This window comes from Sus scrofa, chromosome 6 (genome assembly GCF_054392235.1).
Source record: "Sus scrofa isolate SSC_HxYL_T2T_F1_AM1 chromosome 6, Sscrofa_HxYL_maternal_Yorkshire_Landrace_v2.0, whole genome shotgun sequence".
Taxonomy (NCBI): domain Eukaryota; kingdom Metazoa; phylum Chordata; class Mammalia; order Artiodactyla; family Suidae; genus Sus; species Sus scrofa.
In genome coordinates this window covers 36,314,520-36,337,150 of record NC_139388.1, presented here as the reverse complement: position 1 = coordinate 36,337,150, position 22,631 = coordinate 36,314,520, and the positions used below count along the sequence as shown (strand labels likewise).

At 43.0% G+C, this 22,631-nt stretch overlaps 1 protein-coding gene across 7 annotated transcripts in view; it reads left to right on the top strand.

Annotated features, from left to right (window-relative positions):
• Nucleotides 1–2,098: 2,098 nt before the first annotated feature.
• TENT4B (terminal nucleotidyltransferase 4B) overlaps nucleotides 2,099–22,631 on the top strand; it is a 66,394-nt gene continuing 45,861 nt past the window's right edge. For 2 of the 7 annotated variants that reach the window (XM_084958438.1, XM_084958436.1), the window contains exons 1-2: nucleotides 2,099–2,213; nucleotides 2,939–3,445. In XM_084958438.1, coding sequence (XP_084814564.1) covers nucleotides 3,048–3,445 — 398 coding nt within the window. In that variant the 5' untranslated portion in view covers nucleotides 2,099–2,213; nucleotides 2,939–3,047. 7 annotated transcript variants of the gene reach the window in all.

Below are 22,631 nucleotides of genomic sequence, written 5' to 3'. Positions count from 1 at the left end.
TGAATGAATGCCTTGAAACATGGATGTGTTACATGGCTAACCAGTTAGCATTGCTTGCAGGTGAATAAAAACAGCGATGTCTTGCCTTTCAGCCCATATTTTACAAAGTAATTTTATGTATATTAACTCATTTGATACTTTGCTAATACTTTCTCAATTCTTTTTTTTTTTTTTTTTTTTTTTTTGTCTTTTTCCAGGGCCACACTCGTGGCATATGGATGTTCTCAGGCTAGGGGTCTCATCAGAGATGTAGCCGCTGGTCTACACCAGAACCACAGCAATGCCAGATCTGAGCTGCATCTGCGACCTACACCACAGCTCACGGCAATGCTGGATCCTTAACCCACTAAGCAAAGCCAGGGATTGAACCCGCAACCTCATGGTTCCTAATCGGATTCTTAACCACTGAGCCATGACGGGAACTCCAATACTTCCTCAATTCTTAAGGTTTGCCTCAAATATAACAACAAATGTTAATTTCTGGCATGTACTATTGCTAATTCTGAATACTATTTTTTTTTTTTTTTTGGTTGTAGATATCATTGACATTCAATGTGCTTTTGGACATCTGAAAAAAAAATTTTTTTTTCCCTTTTTAGGGCCACACTCAAGGCATATGGATGTTCCCAGGTAGGGGTCAAATTGGAGCTGTAGCTGCTGGCCTACACCATAGCCACAGAAACTCGGAATCCAAGCTACAACTTCGACCTACACCAGAGCTCATGGCAACACAGGATCCCCAACCCACTCAGCGAGGCCAGGGATCTAACCCGCATCTGCATGGATCCTAGTCGGGTTCGTTAACCGTTGAGCCAACAAGGGAACTCCTGAAAAAATATTTTAAACCCCTGAATAAGATTTAAAATAAATAAGTAAACAAGTAAAAATAAGGAGGACTGTCTTGACACATATATGCATGGAGAGATTTTTCAAAGAGGGTTTTACAAAGTCTTCGTGATGGTTATTTTTAGATAGTGGGACCTTGATAATGTTTACTTTTTTCAGCTTTGCATTTTTCTCACTTGAATTTTAGAACAAATTTAAAGTGAAAATGAACTTATTTCTATACAATGCTTTATTTTTGTTAAATTTGCCAGTGTTAACAGCATAAAAATCTCCAGTCATTTTTCTGGCTGTGTAATTCTCAGTACACAGAAAATTCCATTCTAAGAAAAGGTTTAATACCGGTATACAGTAAAGCAACAAATAGAATGAACCAAAATTCTTTAGGGTTTTTGATGTGTTTTCCAATATTTATACCTATGCTATTCTCTCAGCAAGAAATTTGTTAATTTTTCATCTCTGGAAAAAAAAAATCTTTCCAGGATACTGAGCTCCCCAAATAGGTCAAAACTGGGTGTTAAGGACTTCTTCTGGACTTTGGACTAACCATATAGAGCACAGGTGAAACGTGCCCACTTATTTTCCTTTTTTCTCCTGATGATTTAAAATACTTAAAATTCCCTTTTCCTCGTCTTCTATCGCAGGGATGGGGAAGGTGTGCACATGACCCGTTTGTGGAAAATCTCTTCTGATGCCAACAACATGGTCCTCAAATGAGGCCTAAAAGGTTTTGGGTTTTCTTTAATCTGAACTAAGAAGGGTTTTTCATGGTTGCTGGTGCACCTCAGCTCAAGTGAGGTTTCTTTACTCGCTTCGGAGCTCGTGCGTCTGTGCGTGCTTATGCGCGCAAGTCTGTGTAAAGTGGGTTTGGGGAACGTGATGGTGGTTTTGAGCTCACGGCTTACGCACTCTACGAAGAAGTGCGTCCAGCCGTGTAGGTGGGCACAAGTTTCTCCAGTCTCGAAGTCGGGTGGGGGGACCCTCTGCCAAGGCCTGCGGGCTCCCAACGCTGGCCAGGGCGCGGCCAGGCGGGCGCAGGGAATAGCAGGGCGGCCCCACAACAGAGCAATCAGAGCAGCCTGCGTTCAGGGAGGGTGCTGGGCACATGCTCGGGTGGGGAGGGGGCACATTTTCTCCCATCTGGAACGTAGCTTAGAGCGGAGATCTCGGGAGCTGTCCGAGAAGCCCGGGGCGGGGAGGGGTGTCCCGCGGCTGCAGAGTGGGGGAAGGGACAGTGGGCGGGGTGGCACCTCCCACAATCTATTTCCTACGTAGCTGGTGGCCACCTCCGTCCAGCCTCGCCCCGTATCTGGGGTCGGGAAACTGAGACCGGAGGCAGCGCGCGCGTCAGGGGGCACCCGGACGCCCAGGTATGTGCGACACCCTCCACAGACAGCACCGGGACGGTTGGGCCGGGCGGTTGCGGCCCTAGCCGCGGGGCCCAGCGGCCTCTGTGACGCACGGCGCGGCCTCCCGGGCAGGGCTGGCCGCGCGGCGCGGCGGGGGCGGGGCGAGCGCGGGAGGGAGGGGCGGGGGCGGGGGGGCGGAGCGATCGGGGCGGAGCCGGCAGAGGCCCCGCCCTGGGGCCGGAGGAGCGAGGACGCTACGGAGCAGGCGCGTCCTGCCGCCGCCGCCGCTGCCGCCGCCGCCGCCGCTCGCCCTTTGCCAGAGCCGCTGCTGCCGCCGCCATTTGCACGGGGACCCCGGTGACAGGGGCTCGGCAGAGGGGCGGAGGGAGGGGGGGAGGGCCCGCGGAGCCCCCGAGGGCGGGAGCTACGCCGCCGGCGCCGGCCGGGCTCCCTGCGCCACCCCGCCGCCCGCGGCGGGCCGGGAGCAGCAGGAGCAGCAGCGGCAGCAGCAGCAGCAGCAGCAGCCGCCGAGGCCAGGCGTGCGCCTAAGGCGCGGCGGCGGCGGCGGCGGCGGCGGCCCTGCGGGCAGCCGGGAGGGGCGGGGGCAACGGCCGCCGCCGTTTGATGGATCCGAGGATCGCCTGGTTCCAGCCAGAGCAGCTCGGACCGTCCAACAGTCTGTGGATGCAGATCTGGGAGACGACCCAGGGACTGAGGAACCTCTACTTCAACCACCACTGTCACAGCAGCGGCGGCGCGAGCGGCGGCGGCGGCAGCAGCAGCACGGCCACCGGCGGGAGCGGCAGTAGCACCGGCAGCCCGGGCGGCGCGGCCCCGGCCTCGGCCCCGGCCGGCATGTACCGCTCCGGGGAGCGCCTGCTGGGCGGCCACGCGCAGCCGGCGGAGCAGCGGGACTTCCTGCCCCTAGAGACGACCAACAACAACAACAACCACCACCAGCCCGCGGCCTGGGCTCGCCGGGCTACCACGGGCCCCTCGGCGTCCCCGTCCCCCTCGGCGTCCTCGTCCCCGCACTCCTCGGCCGCCCTCCCCGCAGCGGAGCCCGCCGACCCGGCCTCGGGCAGCAGCAACAAGAGGAAGCGCGACAACAAGGCCAGCACCTACGGACTCAACTACAGCCTGCTGCAGCCCAGCGGAGGGCGGGCCGCGGGGGGCGGCCGGGCGGAGGGCAGCGGGGGCGTGTACAGCGGGACCCCGTGGAAGCGGAGGAACTACAACCAGGGAGTCGTGGGGTGAGTGATGGCCCTACGGCCTGGTGGCCTGGGCCCTTGCACACGCGCAGCCGGGCACACGCCCACAGAAGGGGTTTTTTTGGGGGGGGAGTCTGGGTGAGGCCACCCCCCCACCCCCGCCGTCGGCCTGCCTTCGTTTCTCCCCCTCTGGGAGCTGATGGCCATCTCTCATCCCTCCGCCATCCACACCTCCTCCCAACCTTCCTTAGCGGTCCACACCTCATCCCCCTCCCCCTCAGCTCCACGCCTTTTCTGGACGTCCCCTCAGCCATCTACACTCTCTGCTCTCCTCCCTTAGTCATCCACATCCTCCCTCTTAACCATCCAGGTCTTCTCCGACCCCCCTTATCCATCCACTTTTTCCTCCCATCCCCCCCCCCCCCCCCCCGTCAAACACACCTTCTCTCTATTCTCTCTAGCCCTTCCCATCGTGCTCCCCATCATCACACCCCAGAATGAAGTCGCTTAGCACAGGCAAATCATTCATTCCCTGAGAACATTCCTGTGTTAGCGCCTTTTGACGGTACAGGACCTGGAGGTGCTTTCCTTGCCAAGAATAGAAACATCCAGAAAGCTCCTCCCCCTCCCCCAATCCCAAACAGGAATCGTGTCAGCCCTGAAAGGCTTCGCCTGCTATTGACCCTTTGGCCCATCCTTTTATTTTATTTATTTTTATTTTTTTCAACAATTCCTGTATTAGCGATGCCTTGCTCTGTGGGGAGTGAGGAATGGAGTGACAGTTAAGTTTAGGCTGGTGGAGATGGTGAGCTTTCCTTCTAAGGCGGATAGAACTTTCTAGGAGTTCATGGTCCTTGGCCCCAGTTTCTCACTGTAAAGTTGTCATCCTGGCAGAGACAGCCAGTGCTTTTCATTCTAGGGGGTAACTTTATGCTAATGAGTGAATGTTGCACCACTAATGACTTTCTGTTTAAAGTTCAGCTGTTACAAAATGGAATCTTACCTGACCCCTAGTGAATTATGTACAGAAGCAGGGATATTTCCAGCTAGATTTCCCTCCTGGAAGAGCCCCTGTGCTGGAATAGATTACAGTCTTCTTTTTTTTTATTTTGTAAAACAAAGCTTTGGGCCTGTGTGTGTGTGTGTGTGTGTGTGTGTGTGTGTGTGTGTGTTTGCCTTTGAGTATTAAAGAATGAGCTTTAACATTTTCACTTTCCAGATCCTCTTTTACATTGTGGGCCACACTAGGCAAATGAAATCACCATCAGTGGTCCCCTGTGAAACCTTTTCTTAGATTTGGCAGGCAGAGACCGTTCTGTGTACCTTTTTGAAGGTCTGGGTAAAATGAGTTGGTGGGTTCCATCTGCTTCTAGTGGGCTGGTGTCTGCTATACGCTACTATTACAACTCCCACCTTTTATGGAAGATGCCGTGAAGAGTTCTAGGACTGGCACGGGGGTACATATCAAACCTGTCCTCACTTTCCAGAGGGGAACCTTTTAGGGTTGAGCCCTCTGTGCTAAAGCTTCAAGGGCGCTCTCCATGGTCATCTTGTTTTAATAAAAGGCTCATGGTTTCACCCTGTTCACATTTCCAAGATGAAGCATAAACCTGTGGTTTAGTGACAAGCAAATTGATGTTAAGGGGTTCTGGTAGTTTCATTTCCTAGGAATACGCTCCAGTTAAGTAATCACTGTCAACTAAAAACCTCGAAGTTCCCTAATTTCGTTTTCCTGAAGCTTCTGTGTATGTGTGTAGCAAAGATATGTTCTAAACCCCAAATGCTGGCTACCTCTCTTTTTGATAAATTAGAAATTCTTGTCTCTCTACTTGCTGTTTATTGTCAAGGATACTAGAAAAGGCTCATATTTGAACTTAGGTAGAAGCAAGATGTTCTTGTTTCTAATTCACATATTATATTGGTCTCAAAGGGATTAAGGAGGGGAATTTGCATTTCCCAGAGAGATTACTGTTTAAAAACTGGTTGTAAACCTGCCTTAAAACTGCTTATCACTTCATCAGACTTTCCATTCTTTTGCCTCCCTCTTTAGAGGATGTCAGCAGTTAAAGTTCTTACATTTTATTAAGCAGTTCCTAAGAGTGTTTTTGTAAGAGTGTCTCCGTCCGTAAAAAATTCTTGTTTTGATTTACAGATCCTTATTGCTTGGCTGTTACAAAAGTTTTGCTGCTTTTTAATACAAGTATTTAAAGAAGCCTGAATTCAGAGTGCACCTCAATGTTATGCTCTTCGGAGATTAAATATAGTAAAGCTATTCTTGGGATGTGACTGACACTTACCTAATAGGTTAACAAATTGTGGTGGTCCCTGGGCCTCTGACTGTCCAGACAGGGAGAGAAAGAAAGAGCCCAAGAACAGTAGACCGAATCTGTAGGACAGCTGTGTACACTCTCATATCTTTGATCTCCCAGTGTTCTCTGCTTTGGCCAGACTGGTTGACTTACTCCCTGAACACACCAAGATACAGCTCACAATCCTGACCGTGTTGCCCAGGCTCTTGTTTTTTTGGTTCCTCCTTTGAAATCTTACCGGACTTGATTCATGCTCTTGGTAGAGCTTGCTTATGTTTAATTTTCCTTTTATGTATATGTTTTCTCTTACCCACTAGGTCACTAGGTGCAATGAAATTTCTTTCTAAGAAATTTTGGAGTTCCCACTGTGGCACAGTGGGTTAAGAATCTGACTGTAGCCCCTCAGGTCGCTGCAGAAGCGCGGGGCTTGATCCCCCAGCCCAGTGCAGTGGGTTCAAGGATCCGGTGTTGCTGCAGCTGTGGCTTAGGTCGCAGCTGTGGCTGAGATTTCGTCTCTGGCCCAGGAACTTCCATATGCCACGGGTATAGCCATAAAAATAGATAAATAAAAATAAAGGGAATTTTTAAATTTTTATTTTATTTTATTGTCTTTTTGTCTTTTGTTGTTGTTGCTATTTCTTGGGCCGCTCCCATGGCATATGGAGGTTCCCAGGCTATGGGTTGAATCGGAGCTGTAGCCACCGGCCTACACCAGAGCCACAGCAACGCGGGATCTGAGCCACGTCTGCAACCTACACCACAGCTCATGGCAACGCCGGATCGTTAACCCACTGAGCAATGGCAGGGACCGAACCCGCAACCTCATGGTTCCTAGTCGGATTCGTTAACCACTGCGCCACGACGGGAACTCCCAATTTTTATTATTAATTAAGGTAAGATGGAGGGTTTGTAAACGTAGAGTACGATGTTTGGATTTCATCGTGAAGGCTTCATCGTCCTCTTTCAAAGTTGAAACTCACCTGAGTTTACTATCTCAGCATTCTTGTCTTGTGCCTACAGATCCAGGGAGTTTGTTTGCTTTTCTTTTTTCTTTCTTTCTTTTTTTTTGTCTTTTGTCTTTTTAGGGCCGCACCAGCGGCATATGGAGGTTCCCAGGCTAGGAGTCTAATCGGAGCTACAGCTGCTGGCCTACACCACAGCCACAGCAACACCAGATCCGAGTTGCGTCTGCGACCTACACTACAGCTCACTGAAACGCTGAATCCTCAACCCACTGAGTGAGGCCAGGGATTGAACCTGCAACCTCATGCCTAGTCGCATTTTTTTCCACTGCACCACGACGGGAACTCCTATTTTCTCTTTATAAAGTGTCTTTGTTTTCTGTATTTTTGTTTGTTCTTTTTTTTGGCTGTGCCCATGGCATGTGGAAGTTCCTGGGCCAGGAGTCGAATCTACATGGCAGCAGCTACCCAAGCCACTGCAGTGATAATGCCGATCCTTAACTTACTGCACCACAAGGGAACTCCCTAAAGTTGCTTTCACTTATTCTATTTCTTGGGATTCATTCCCTTTCTGTGCTGGCTATGGTGTAGGAAGAAGTCTACCTGCTCTTTCTGGTTGTCCATGAAAATGAACTTTAAGCCCTTTTCAGAGATTTCATTGTCGGTAGTTCTCATTGTGGCTCAGCAGGTTAAGAACCCAGCTAGTATCCACGAGGCCTGGCCTTGCTCCGTGGGTTAAGAATCCGGCATTGCTGCCAGCTGTGGCATAGATCAAAGATGTGGTTTGGATCCCGTGTTGCTGTGGCTGTGGTTGTGTATGCCAGCAGCTGCAGCTCTGATCTGACCCCTAGCCCGGCTTCCATATGCTGCGGGTGTGGCCCTAAAAAGAAAAAAAAAAGGTTTAATTGTTGATCACCATGGAGAGAGATGACAAAAAAGTAACAAACATGGGAAATTTGGGAGCCTCAGAGTCATTGGGCCTGAGCCCTGGTGTCTAAAAACTTCTTAAGGAAGGTGCTTGGGGCTTGTCCAAGCTCATAAGGGTAGGCTTGTGTTGGCTGCACTGCCAGATCTGTAGAAAGTTTTTCAAGGCTGGAATGACTTGTTCAAATAACATTTTGGAGTATGACTTTGACTATGGGACATCAAGAAGTCCATACCGGGAAACTTGGGTTTAAGAAATAATTTCTCGAACTGGGGTGATGGGGATGGGAAAGGGAAAGAATTAACGTGAGAAGTGCTGTAAGTTAAGGACAGGAAAGATTCTGACTCCCGTCATAGATTTAATAATCACCCTAAGCTTTGAATTTGAGTGACTGGGGAAATGTTTGGGTTATTACTGAAAGTAAGAGTGAGGCCTGTTGGTTTGAAGCAAAGGGTGCAGTGCTGTTTAGATGGAACTATCTAACAGGGAATGGAAATTTGGGGGCTGACATAACATTGTCCTTACTGCCGTGGGGCAGTGTCCTTCCTTCTGTATGACACTATGTCACAGTAAATCCAGGATGTTGACCCTCTCCTGCAGCATTGGCATTGTGGCCTCTTTCTGCCTATGTCTACGCAGTATGATCAGTGGGATTGGTGTTAGTGCTGGGCTCTGACTAACTAACTAACTGGGCTCCAGGCAGATTAACATGAAATAATTCAGAGGCATATTTCTACAGTTTGCTGTAAGCGTAATTTCTGTGCATTTGTAAGCGTTAGCCCACGGTACTTCTTCAGTGAACCAGGACCTTCAGGTTGTTGAAGTTTACTGCGTTTGGATGCTGAGACATGCTTTCAAGAAGACGTTGGGTTTTCTGCAGTGTAGGTTCTGCACCGACAGTGTAATTCATATTTGAGAATTTCCCCAAATCTAGTATACTGTGTTCAACTAAGCTGCTTCCATGCCAGGACTCACCTTCTGTCTATAAAATGTGCAACAGTGAACTGCTGTCACAGTGTCAGAATCACTGGCATTTTAACATGTGGAATTGTTTTCAGCATCTATTAAGTTTTTAGGTGTTGGAGGGCAAAAGGAAACAATGACTAGGGCTTTTTAGAGTCTGCCCTGGGGTCACAGAGAAGATTTAGTTGTTGTTCCCCCCGACCCCCCAGGAAAGGAAGCGTGGCTACTAGAAAAAGCTAAGGTCAGGGAGGAGGAGGAGGGAGAGTGTGTGAGAACATTTCTGGTCCTGGTGTGGTAGATGGCCTGACATTGTAACCTCTTACGTGAAACCCTGGCCAGTAAATCCTAGTGTTAGGACTCCAAAGAGGGTCCGTGGCAAGAAAATTCAGGGGCTCCCTTGCAGATATTGGACTGGTCAGATAGTTGTGGGTTCGATATTCTTATACCTGTTAAAGCTGAGAAAAATTTACGCCACTTTTCTGTATGGAAGGTGGAAGCGCAAGCTGTTGTATGATTTTACTCAGCTTTCTATTTTTCCTTCTGTGGAATCCTTTAAAATAACATTTAGTGAGGAAACTATTTCAGGATCACACCCACTGCACTGGAGACTGTGTGTATTAGTCATTTATACACACAGGTATGGAGTAATCCTGAAGGGGTTATAGGCCGGAGAGGATGCTTTTTTGAAGAATTAGGATCCAGTTCCCAGCACCTAGTCTGAGACTCCTATTTTGGCTCTGCTGCAGAGCTGGCTGGACAGCTCAGCCTGCTTCAGGAATTCAGGGGATGGCTGATAGAATGTTCTTTCTAACCCTCAGAGTATTTGTTAGGGACCCAGCTGCTACAGAATGACAAAAAGGCTTTAAATTCACTTTTTACCGTTTTTAACATGACACGAAATTACTTTTTTCTAAGAGAATATTTATTGAAGTTGAGGATGGCCTTGGGCTAGGCTTTTCATTAATTTGAACCCAAACAGCAAGTGATACATTTATTTCTGTCCTGTAAGTTACTTGATGATATTAGAGGCTTTTGTATACTAAGGGCTTTGGGCTATGTGGAAATTTGAATTAGAGATTTGGGGGAAAAACTGAATGTGGAGACGCTTTTGCTGTGCAAGCTACTTAATCACTTGGAGGGTTTCAGATTTGAAAAAGAAGCGTCTTGCCGTGTGTGAGAGATTTCGTGTAGTATCTGGTAACTGAACTTGAGCTCCAGTCATGCTTTCTGCTGAGATGGTTTGAATCGTATACAGAAGTCTGTGTTTCCAAATTTGTTGACTTATTAAAAGTGCTCTATATAATAAAAGTACTCATGGAGCCTTTTTACCATATGCTGTGTTAAATCTTTCGTATTCGTTAATTAACCTCATGTATAGCTTTATCTAATTTTAACTTTTTATTTTGAAATGCATTCGCAGAAAATAGTACAGAAACATCCCATGTTCCTTTCACCTAGTTTCGTGCAGTGATAACATCTTATATAACTGTAGTTTAATACCGCAACCAGGAAATTGACATTGTTATAGTCCACAGCCGTATTCAGATTTTACCTGTATAACACGCACTCATTTGTATAGTTTATGTTTGTGTGTTTAGTTCTGTGCAATTTTCACATGTAGATTTCTGTAACCACCACCAAAATCAAGATACAGAATTCTACCATCACCTCAAAGATCCCTCATGCTATCCTTTTATTTTTATGCACACCCACCCTTGTCTCTAGCCTCAAATGACCACTAATCTGTTCTCCATGTTTATAATTTTTTCATTTTCAAAATGTTATATAATCAGAATCATACTGTACTTTACTTTGGCTTTTTTCCATTTAGCATAATTCCTTTGAGATTTATCCAAATTGTTGCATGTCTTAATAGTTCCTTCCTTTTTAATGCTGAGCAGTGTTCTAAAATTTGGTTTGCCACAGTTTTAACGATTCACCTGGTGAAGGACATTCCAGAAGAGTTTATAGTTTTTGGCTGTTGCAAATAAAGCTGCTATAAACATTCATGTGCACATTTTTATGTGAACATAAGTTTTCATTTTGGGGGGATAAATGCCCAGAAGCGCTGGGTCATTTGCTAAGTACATGTTTAGTTTTAAATGAAATTGCCAGACTCTCTTCTAGAGTTGCTGTATCAGATTACATTCCTACCAGCAACGTATGTGAGATCTGGTTTCTCTGCATCCATGCCAGCATTTTGTATTATCACTGTTTTTTATTTTAGCTGTTCTGATATGGGTAGCAATAGTTTATTGTGCTTTTATCGTGTTTACCTTCTCATAACTCCACTTAATTTTAACTTTCATTTTTATTTTTAATTAATTAATTTATTTTCTTGGCTGTGCCCATAGCGTGTGGAAGTTCCCCGGCCAAGGATTGAACTCGAGCTGCAGCAGCAACCTGAGCCACTGCAGTGACAGCACCAGATCCTTAACCTGCTATGCCACAAGGGAACTCCCAACTTTAATTTTTTTTTTTTTGTCTCTTTGCTATTTCTTTGGGCCGCTCCTGCAGCATATGGAGATTCCCAGGCTAGGGGTCAAATCGGAGCTGTAGCTGCTGGCCTACACCAGAGCCACAGCAACGCAGAATCCGAGCCGAGTCTGCAACCTACACCACAGCTCACGGCAACGCCGGATCGTTAAACACACTGAGCAAGGGCAGGGACCGAACCCGCAACCTCATGGTTCCTAGTCGGATTCGTTAACCACTGCGCCATGACGGGAACTCCCCAACTTTAATTTTTATTTTAAAAATTTCTTGGCGGTATTGAGAATGCCTGCAGTTAAAAATGTCTTAAGTAAAATTGACTTAAGGGGGCCTTACTTCTCAGTCTTCTTAGCAGTATCATTTTAACTCTTTGTTTTATCTTTGAACTACTTTTCAGTGTTTCCTTTACATGTTGCTTTTTCTTAGAAACTGGTTAAACACCAGTATAAGTAGAACTTATTTTTCATTTTCTAAAAAAGCATATAAAAGAGTTCCCTGGTGGCCTTGCAGTTAAGGATCTGACATTGTCACTGCTGTAGCACGGGTCACTGCTGTGGCCTGGGTCTGATTCCTGGCGTGGGAATTTCTGCATGCCATGAGTGTGGCGAATAAATAAATAAAAATTAAAAAATAAAAACAAGAGTTCCCGTCGTGGCTCAGTGGTTAAGGAACTCAAATAGTATCCATGAGGACTTGAGTTTGATCCCTGGTCTTGCTCAGTGGGTTAAGGATCGGGCGTTGCTGTGAGCTGTGGTGTAGGCCGGCAGCAACAGCTCTGATTCCACCCCTATCCTGGGAACTTCTATATGCTACAGTGCGGCCCTAAAAAGACAAAAAAAATAAATAAATAAATAAAATAAAAAAATATAAAATGATAACTGCAGAGTTGATTTCAAAATTTAGAGTCCTTCCTTTCATATGTTATGAAGAAATTTTATTTTCCCTTGGTTTGGCTATAATAATTCTCTGTGGTTAGCGGTTTTTTTGTTCGTACTGGTAAGTTTTTTTTTTATTATTATTACTCAACGAATTTTATTACATTTATAGTTATACAATGATGATCACAACCAGATTTTATAGCATTTCCATCCCCAAAGTTTTTCTTTTAAAAATATTTTTATATCTGAACAATGCCTTCAGACTGTAGAATAAATACTTTATGTCTATGCTAAGATAAACTGTTTCATTTGAAACCATTTTCTGAACTGAGAATTGGGTCTGGTCTCACCTGCTTCCCTTACTAGCCCCCTATAGACACTGTTTTGATGTTGTCAAAATAACGTAACTTTTAATACTATGGAATTTGTATTATAAATTGTCAATATATTATATTGTATATTTCTGCCAAAGCCAAGGGTAAGAATGCATTACGGTTGTGGTTGTGGAGTTTTAAAAGTTACCTTCAAGTAATTTGAATTTAATGAAGTGTTAGGTTTATGATGAAGTTTTAAAATTTGATGTCTTTATTCCTTGAAGTTAGTTATTTCACCCTTTGTTTTCTTCTTTGAGACATTAATACCACTGTTCCTTAGAATACTTTAAAAAAAAAAACAGCATATGTTTTATATGCTACCAACCAATGTTTATTGTGAAAAAACTAGAAAGTATAGCTAAAACAAAGGAAGAAAAAAAAGCCCCCTATACTACGGCTACCAGGACATAACTTCTGTTAAACGCATTTTGATGTAGATATTTTTAGACTTTTTAATATATATATACATTTATATCCTTTTTTTTCTGTCTTATCAATACAGACTTCACCATGTGTATACTTAAATTTTTTTTTTTCCAATTTAAAGAAGCCTATTCTTTCACAATCTGGAGGCTAGAAGTTAGAACTGGGTTTTTAATCCTAAAATTGTTTTCTCCTTTGGGAGAAAGGCAACAGACTATTGTGGGCCTATCTTTTTGACTTAAAAAATTGTGATGTGATGAACATCATGTATATTGAATACATTTCTCCAGCACTTTTTAATACCCCATTACCTTGAATACGATTCTGTGTACCTCTGGGTGTGGGCATGGTATTCCATTGATTGAGTGCACCTTAAATTTATTTCCCCAGTCCCCAGTTGGACATTTAGTTTGTTTCTAGTATTTTGTTTTTTTTAATAAAAGACATGCTTTGGGCTGATCCTTTGTCCCAGTGAGGATTATTTCTTTTACTTTGGACTTATTTTTACTGAGATAAAGATGACGTGTTATAATATTCACCCTTCTAAAGTGTTCAGTTTAGTGAGTTCAGACTATCACAAGGTTGTGTAACCATCATAGCTATCTAATTCCAGAACATTTTCATCACCACAGAAAGAAACCCTGTATCCATTATCACCCCCTGCTCGCTGCTTCCCCTTGAGATCCTGGCAACCTTGTATATATTTTCTGGATTTGTGATTCTGAACATTTCATAAGAATGGAATCTTATAATATGTGGCCTTCTGTGTCTGGCGTCTTTCACTTAGCATGTTTTCAGAGTTCATCCGTATTGTAGCAGGTATCAGTACTTCGTTCCTTTTTATGCCTAAATATTCCAGTGTATGAATATACCACATTTTGTATTTGAAGGCACCTTTGTCCCTTTATCAATCGATGGACGTTTGGGTTGTTTGCACTTTTTGGCTATTATAAATAATGAACATTCATGTACAATTTTTTGTGTGTGAGTGTGGATATGTATTTTCATTTTTCTTGGGTAAGTGGAATTGCCGGGTCATATAAAGTGGCTTATATTAATGTTTTTCATTCCTCCCAGTAATGTATGAGGTTTCCATGTTCTTGTGAACACTTTTCATTATGTGTCTTTTGATTATAGCCATCCTAGTGGGTATGAACGTATTTGATTGCATCTCCCTGGTGACTAGGGTGTGAGCATCTTTTCATGTGCTTGCAGGCCATATGTACACCTCCTTTAGAGAAATGTATTTTCAAGTTTGCCCGTTTTTTTTTTTTTTTTTTTTTTTTTTTTTGGTTGGATTGTCTTTATTCTTTATTATTTGTTGTAAGAGTTCTTTATGTATTCTGGACTATAGACTCTTTTCTTTTCTTTTTTCTTTTCCTTCCTTTCCTTCCCTTCCTCTTTCTTTCCTTCCTTCCTTCCTTTCCTTCCTTCCTTCCTTCCTTTCCTTCCTTCCTTCCTTCCTTCCTTTCCTTTCTTCCTTCCTTCCTTCCTTCCTTCCTTCCTTCCTTCCTTCCTTCTTTCTTTCTTTCTTTCTTTCTTTCTTTCTTTCTTTCTTTCTTTCTTTCTTTCTTTCTTTCTTTTTTGTCTTTCTAGGGGCACACCTACTGCACATAGAGGCTCCAAGGCTAGGGGTTGAATTGGAGCTGTAGCTGCCAGCCTACACCACAGCCAACGCAACTTAGGATCCGAGCCGCATCTGCGACCTATACCACAGCTCACAGCAACAGCAGTTCCTTAACCCGTGGGGCAAGACCAGGGATCGAACTTTCGTCCTCATGGATACTAGTTCGGTTCGTTAACTGCTGAGCCATGATGGGAACTCCCTGAAGTATAGACTCTTATCAGAGAGATGGTTTGCAGATATTTTCTTCCATTCTGTGGCTTGTCTTTATACATTGTTGATACTGTGTTTTGAAGCACAAAGTTTTGTTTGTTTTTTCTAATTCATAAATTCCAATTCGTGTATTACTTTTTTCTGTTGCTTGTGCTTTAGGTGTCCTATCTAAGAAACCATGACCTAATCCAAGATCACAAAATTAACCCCTATTTTTCCTTTTAAGAGTTTATGGTTTTAGCTCTTAATATTTAGGTCTTGGATTCATTTTGAATTCACTTTTGTATATGATGTGAGGTAGAGGTACAATTTCAGTCTTTTGCCTGTGGATATCAGGTTGTCCCAGCACCATTTGTTAAAGACTATTCTTTCTCCATAAATTGTCTTGGCACGTGGTTATTTCTTGAGGATAAAGTTTTAGATTGGAGAATGTTTATATTTGGCCAAATTTTCCTGTGGAAAGATTAGAGCAGTTCACCCTTTGGCAGCAGTGTGCAAGAATCCAAATTTTCCCTAAATCTTCACCAGTGCTACAGATTACAATGAAAACCAAGTCCTAATACAAAAGAAAACAGGGTTTTGTGGGTTTTTTTGGCCAATTTTGTAGGTAAAAAAGAGGATTTTACTGATTTCATTTGCACATGCCTTCACATTAATTGGCTATTTATTTTTCTCTTCAATTTCTTACTTCTCTTGCATGTCTTTCTTCTGGAGACCTTTTGTCTTATTAATTTGTAAGAGCACTTGGTCTGTCCCATACAAGTACATGTAATTTTTAATCCTGATTTTATGATTTATAAAGTTTATACTAGGATATAACATACCTAAAATATTCGCCCAATTTAATTTTAATTGTGCATAAAATAGTCACGCATTTCCAAGAGTCACTTAAAATTCAGTGCCCTTACCCCATCCCTTGCCCCAAGCAACCACTTTTGTCTTTTCTAGGATTTCACATAAATGGAATTATAGATTCTCCTGTAGTCTTTTGTGTCTGACTTCTTTCTCTTAGCATGGTGTCTTGGAGAGTCATCCATGTTGTGCGTAATATTGTTTTTTACTTTTTAATTTGATTGTATGGCCCTGTCACAGTGTGTTCACATTCTTTATGACCTGTAGAATTTGCCTCTGCTTTTGGTTCTTTATCACTTGTTGATTTTGTGACTCATCTCTGAACAGACCAGAATGATCCACACATTTTTTGACTGGATATTCAATTGCTGTATGCAAACCACTGTGCTAGACTTTTTGTGGGAAGTAAAGACAGTAAAACATTCTCTGCCTTCTAAGAAATTATGGTCTGTTTGGATAAATTGTAAAGGGTGGAGAGGTTGCTTTTGACTCGTAAGGTAAGGGCAAACTTTGAGAGGAGTGGAGATTTTTGCTGATGTTTTGAAAGATTGGTTAAGTTGTGGAGGATCAGAAAGGAAAAATTGATTGTATTGGTTTCATATGATGAACCCTAAAGGGACAGGTTGGATATACATTGGTCCCTCTGTATCTGCAGGGGATTATTCCAGGAGCCCTTGCAGTTACCAAAACATGGGGATGCTCAAATCCCTTACATAAAATGGTGTGGTACAGTGAATACAGTTGGCGCTCTGTATCCATCCATGCAAGATGGTTTGCATCTTTGGATTCAACTGATGTTTGATTGAAATTTTGATCTGCAGTTAGTTGAATCTGAGGGTGTGAAACCTACAGATACAGAGGGCCAACAGTGCAGTATTTAGTAATTGAGATAGATAGGAGTGGCATCTACTCTGATGGTTGACCTTTCTCAGAGGAATTTTGAGATCTGAAGTTACTCTACTTCATTTCTCCAAACCTTTTATTACGGAAAATTGCAAATGGTGTGGGAAGCAGAGAATAGAATAATGAACCTCTGTGTATTCATCACACAGCTTCAATAGTCATCAATCCATGGCCAAGTTCATTTCACCTGCACTCCAGTCCATTCCCACATTATTTTCAAGCAAATTCCAGATGTCAAGTCATTTTGTAAAAATGTTTCCGTATGTGGCTCTAGATAAGGACTTAAAAAGAAATCTCAAGCATAATATCATTATTACTCTTAAACAAATTAACAGTAATTCCTTAGTTGCATTAAATATCTAATGTTTATATCTCCCCAATTGTCCCATGATTATTTTATCATGTTATGTTAAAAACAGTGTGTTCAAATCAGAATCCAAATGAGTCTCTTGCATTGCTATTGCTTTTAACTGTTTTAAAGGAAATGTCTTATAAATCTTTTAATCAACAGCTTCCTCTCCCATCTGTTTTCCCCTGGAATAATTAATTTGTTGAAGAAACTGGGTTGTTTTTCCTATAGACTCTTCTACTTTCTGAGTTTTGCCAGTTGCATTCTTGTGGTATCACTTTAATATGTTTCGCTGTCCCTCTGTATTTTCTCTTAAATTTGTAATTAGATCTAGAGCCTTGTTTAGATTTTCTTGTTATTTTTTTTTTTGCAAGAATACTTCTTAGATGGTGGTGTGTACTTTTCCCAGAAGACAAATAATGTCTGAATGTCTTTCTTTTTGTGATACTAATAGACATTAATGATCATTGCCTGTATATTTTAGTGGTATCTATCTATCTATCTATATCTATATCTTGTGATATTCTCTTGATCATTTATCGGGCTGGAACACTCCTAAAAGGAGAAGCTTTTCTTCCTCAGCCACTTGGTTGTCTTGAGAGGACAGTGCTCATAGGGAAAATGGAGTAAGAGTGAGAAAGGGGACAGAACTTCGGACTGGTTCTGTTAGTGAGCCATCTTCCCCCGGGAAGAGGATGAAGGTGGGCTGCAGGAAGCTCAAGTGGGCTTTGGGCTGACCAGTGCCTGGGGTGTGGAAAAGGCATTAGTGAACTGGGCTTGGCTTTTGGTTGGTGGCTGGGACTGTCAGGGGAGCCCTTGGCCCGCAGCCTCACCTGACCTTTGCTTGCAGCTTGTGGTGGCCGAAGAAAACCAAGATGGATGTAGTGGCCTGTGAGCCTCTGCTCAGGAGACAGGAGTCTCACAGCCTTAACTCAGCAGCCAGGAGTAATGCATTTATTTCTTCCTTGAAATTAAAGCTGGGTTATGTTTCTTCATTGTGTGCTGATACTCTTTAAGCATAAGCTCATGTAACTCATACAACATTATAGGAAACATTCCTATTGGGAGTAAATCTTTTAACATTTTTACTTCCCGATTTCCAGTTGTGGTACAGTGGAAACGAAGCTGACTAATATCCGTGAAGATGTGGGTTTGATCCAGGGCCTTGCTCAGTGGGTCAGGTATCCGATGTTGCTGTGAGCGGTGGTGTAGCCTGACAGCTGTAGCTCCGATTTCACCCCGCCCCCCCCAGCCTGGGAACATCCATATGCTACAGGTGTGGCCCTGAAAAAGCAAAAATAAAAATAAATGAAAATAAAAGCTATTTGCAAAAAAAAAAATTACCTCCAATCAAATATTTATTTTAAAAGTCATTTCTTACATGTAAGAACCATGCAGCAAGCACTGTAGCCTCTGCGTAAAGGCAGGGCAGCGTGGCCTCTGTAAGGGAAGGTGCCGAGAAGATGACCTGAGCCGAGCTTCTGGGTCCTAATTTGGCTTCAGCTTCCTTAGGAGTTTGTGGTCGCCCCTTTGGGGAGGTCATTAGCAGGGACAGGCGAAATGGAGATATTCGTGGACGTTTCTGATCTGAAGTAGCTGGTCCTCTATTTTTCTTTTCCAGGAGCTATGTGTGTGTGTGTGTGTGTGTGTGATTTTTTTCAGCTTTATGTTTACAGAAAAATGGAACAGAAAATACAGAGTTCTCTTATACTCCCTCACTTTCTCACTCTAGTTTCTCCTGTAATTAACATACTGTACTTGTTAGAATCAGTGAACCTTATTTGATACATTACGCTTTAGTAAAGTCCATAGTTTACAGTTAGGATCCGCTCTTTGTGTTGTATATTCTGTGGGTTTTGTCAAATGTGTCATGATATGTATCCTTCGTCATAGTATCACATTACTTTAACATTATAGTAGGTCAGGTAGTGTCCCTCCTCTGACTTTATTCTTCATTTCTGTATTATTTTGGCTATTCTAGATCTTTTGCCTTTCCATATAAATTTTAGGATCACCTTGTTGATTTGCACAAAACACTGTCTGGAATTTTGGTTGGGATTTTTTTTCCCCCTTTTCTTTTTCGGGCCACCCCTGCAGCATATGGAAGTTCCCGGGCTAAGGGTGGAATCAGAGGTGCAGCTGAGGCCTGCACCATGGCAACACCAGATCTGAGCAGCATCTTCGACCTATGCCACAGCTTGTGGCAACGCCAGATCCTTAACCCACTGAGTGAAGCCAGGGATCAAATCTAAATCCTCAGACAACATTGGGTTCTTAACCTGCTGAGCCACAATGGGAACTCCAGATTTTTTTTTTTTTTTTTTTTTAATGGCTACACCTGTGGCATGTGGACTTCCCAGGCCAGGGACTGAATTTAAGCCATAGCTTTGACCTATGCTGCAGCTGCAGCAGTGCTGGATCCTTTAACCCACTGTGCTGGGCTGGGGCTCAAATCTGTGCCTCTGCAACAACCTGAGCTGCCAAAGTCTGATTCTTAACCCACTCCACCACAGTGGGAACTCCTTGATTGGGGTTTTATTAAATCTGTAGATCAAGTTGGGAAGAAATGGAATAAATAGTTCTTCACTTCTTTAGATGTTTGATTTCTTTCATCAGAGTTTTATAGTTTTCTTTATATAGATCTTAAATATAAATTGTTAGATTTATACCTAAATATTTCTATATGGGTTTTTTTGGGTTTTTTTTGTTTGTTTGTTTTTTGGGTTTTTTTGGCTTTTTAGGGCTGCACCTGCAGCATCTGGAGGCTCCCAGGCTAGGGATCGAATTGGAACTGTAGCCGCTGACCTATGCCACAGCCACAGCAACACCAGATCCAAGCCGAGTCTGTGACCTACACCACAGTTCACGGCAACCCACTGAGCGAGGCCAGGAATCAAACCTGCGTCCTCATGGATACTAGTCAGATTTGTTTCTGCTGAGCCACAACGGGAACGCCTATCTGGGTTTTTTTTTTAATGCTCATGTAAATGATATTGCATTTTAAAATTCAGATTTCAATTTTCTATTGCTTGTATAGAAGGAAACAGTTGGCTTGCTTATTAACTTTGTATCCTGTAACCTTGCTATACTGGCTTAGTAGTTCCACAGGGCTTTTTGTTTGTTTTTCTTTGGGATTTTCTGCGTAGTTAATGATGTTAGCAAACAAAGGCAATTTTATTCTTCCTTTCCAATATGTACACTTTTTATTTCCTTGTTTTGTCTTACTGTGTTAGGACGTTCAATATGATGTTGATCAGGAGTGGTGAGAGTGGACATCTTGCCCTCTTCCTAATCTTAGTGAGAAAGCATATAATTTCTCATCATTAAGTATGATGTTGTAGTATTTTTGTAGTATGTTCTTTATTAAGTTGAGGAACTTCTCTTCTGTGTCCAGTTTGCTAAGTATTTTTGATTGGGTGTTAGATTTTTTTCAAATGCTTTTTTCTCTGTCTATTTGATATGATCGTGGGATTTTTCTTCTTTAGCCTGATGATGTGATAGATTACATACATTTATTTGTTTATGTGTTTGGCCATACCCATGGCATACAGACGTTCCTAGTCCAGGGATCAAACCTGTGCCACAGCAGGGACCTGAGCCACAGCAGTGACAATGCCGGATCCTTAACTTGCTGAGTCGCAATAAAACTTCAGTTCTTTCGGGTTTAAAAAGGTTTTTAGTTACTGATTCAGTTTCCTTGATATATACCCGCTTACTCAGGTTCTCCTTTTCTCCTTGTGTAAATTCCGGTAGATTGTCTCTTTCAAGGAATTGGACTGTTTCATCTAGGTTATCAGATTTGTGGGTTCATAACATTCCTCACTGCTCAGAGATTCTGACTGAGTAAGTCTGTAGCAGGTGGTGACTCTCACATCAAGTGTTTTTCTTTAAGTCATGTGCAGCATGGGTTGAGAAGTACTGCTTAAAAGGATCTTTTGAAGCCTGGGTTCCCAAACCTGGCTAATTATTCAGAATCCCCTCAGGAACTCAGAACCCCCAGACCCCGCTGCTACAGAGGGATTCCACCCCTGGTTGGGGTGAGAAATGAGATGCTGAAAGTCCTCTGAGGTTATGCTCAAAATGGAGTAGCTTTGCCTTCCCGACTAACTTTTCTGTATTGATTAAAACCAGACCAAGTGAATGAAACAACTTCAAAGTAGTTATGTGGGCAACACACATCATTTTAATGAGGTAAAGTTTGGCTAAGGCCTTGTAACACTGTTGTATTTTGGATGAGAAGTAAAAATGCGTCTTAGTAAGGAATTTGAGATTATGTGTAAGATTTTTTTAAAAAAAGATTTCGTCTTGTACTTGTTTCCTTTTTTGGCAGAGAGGGCGAATGGGATTGTTTTTAAGCAAGGAAGAGTGTTTATATTGTTGACAGGCAGAGGGAAGTGCGTTTGTGTATTTAAATGTGAAGACAGGGCACGGTCAATGCCTTTCATCAGTTAGATTCAAACTACTTGTGTTCACAGAGGCGCAAAGTTCCTTCATATGGAGTATTAGATAAACCAGATGTGATTTATGATGCAGAGATTTTTCTTAAATTGTAATTTTGTAAGGCATACATTTATTTTCCTTGTAAAGACTCTAAACATCACAGAAAAATCAGGAGGCTCACGTGACCACTGTTCTTATTCTTAGCCGCTTCCTTGGATGTGGTGGTTGTTTCCAGAGTCCCTTGAATCCTCCCAGACCTTTTCCTACCAGGAGGACTGGTCACAGGAAATACATATTATTTTGTAACTTTTGCTTTTTTCCACGTAATGTATCTTGGAAATTTTTTCATGTCAGTTTCCACGCTGGGCCGAATTCAGCTGTATAGTTGGACCATGATTTTTGAAGCCATTTTCCTTCTGGTGGAACACAAATGTTTTGCCACTGTTTCCTATTGCAGTGGTGCAGTGACCATTCTTGTAGATGCCTCTGTGTGCACATGTGCAGTGATTGCTGGGCCAAAATGCTAAATTGTCCTCCAGCCAGGCCATGCTGCAGAGTTGTTGGGTTGAGAAGGGGACTCAGGAGAATTTTCTGAACTTCGTTGAATTTGCACATATTTGAGGGAAAACACAAAGTAGTAGAGCAAGTTCAGTTTTTCGTTTATAATTGTCAAAATGTGAGCAGTGTTTGGGGTTTGCTCTGCGGACCCTGAATGTCTGTATGCTCAGTGCCAGTGTGCTGGCTGCTGACTTGGAAATAGTTTATAAAAAATGCTGAATTAGGTTAGTGATGTGAAGATGATTAACAGATAATGGTAGCCAGAATAATTGTGTCAAAACAGCAAGAAATATCAAGAGAATCTGATGAGTTCTGCATTTTCTTTGGTGCTTGCCTCTCATAATAGTGTTAGGTTATATATTTAATAATTTTTCTTGTATATTTTATTAACTTGATTATAAAATAACAAATATGGCCTTTCAAAGAACCTCTTAATTAATAGGTATAAATTATTAGTTTCCATAAACTCTTATTTGTGTCATTGTAAAAGATCCATTTTTAAAAATAAGATTTTCCGAGTTCCCGTCGTGGCTCAGTGGTAACAAACCCAATTAGAATCCAGGAGGATTTGGGTTCAATCCCTGGCCTCGCTCAGCGGGTTGAGGATCTGGTGTTGCCATGAGCTGTGGTGTAGGTTGCAGATGCGGCTTGAATCCCCAGTTGCTGTGGCTGTGGCCTAGGCCAGTGGATATAGCTCTGATTCGACCCCTTGCCTGATAACTTCCGTGTGCCATGTGTGCGGCCCTAAAGAGACAAAAAAATTTTTTTGTCTTTTACATGAAAGATCTCGTGCTTCTCCTAGTTTACCTTTTGCACGGTCTTTTCCCTATACTTACAAAGTCTATGATGTAGGTTTTTTTGGAGGAGGTAAAACATATTTTCCTATATGACTACCAAGGTTTATTTAAGCACTCCCCCATTGTAGGGCATCCACACGTTGTTTTTTATTTTCTATTGTGATT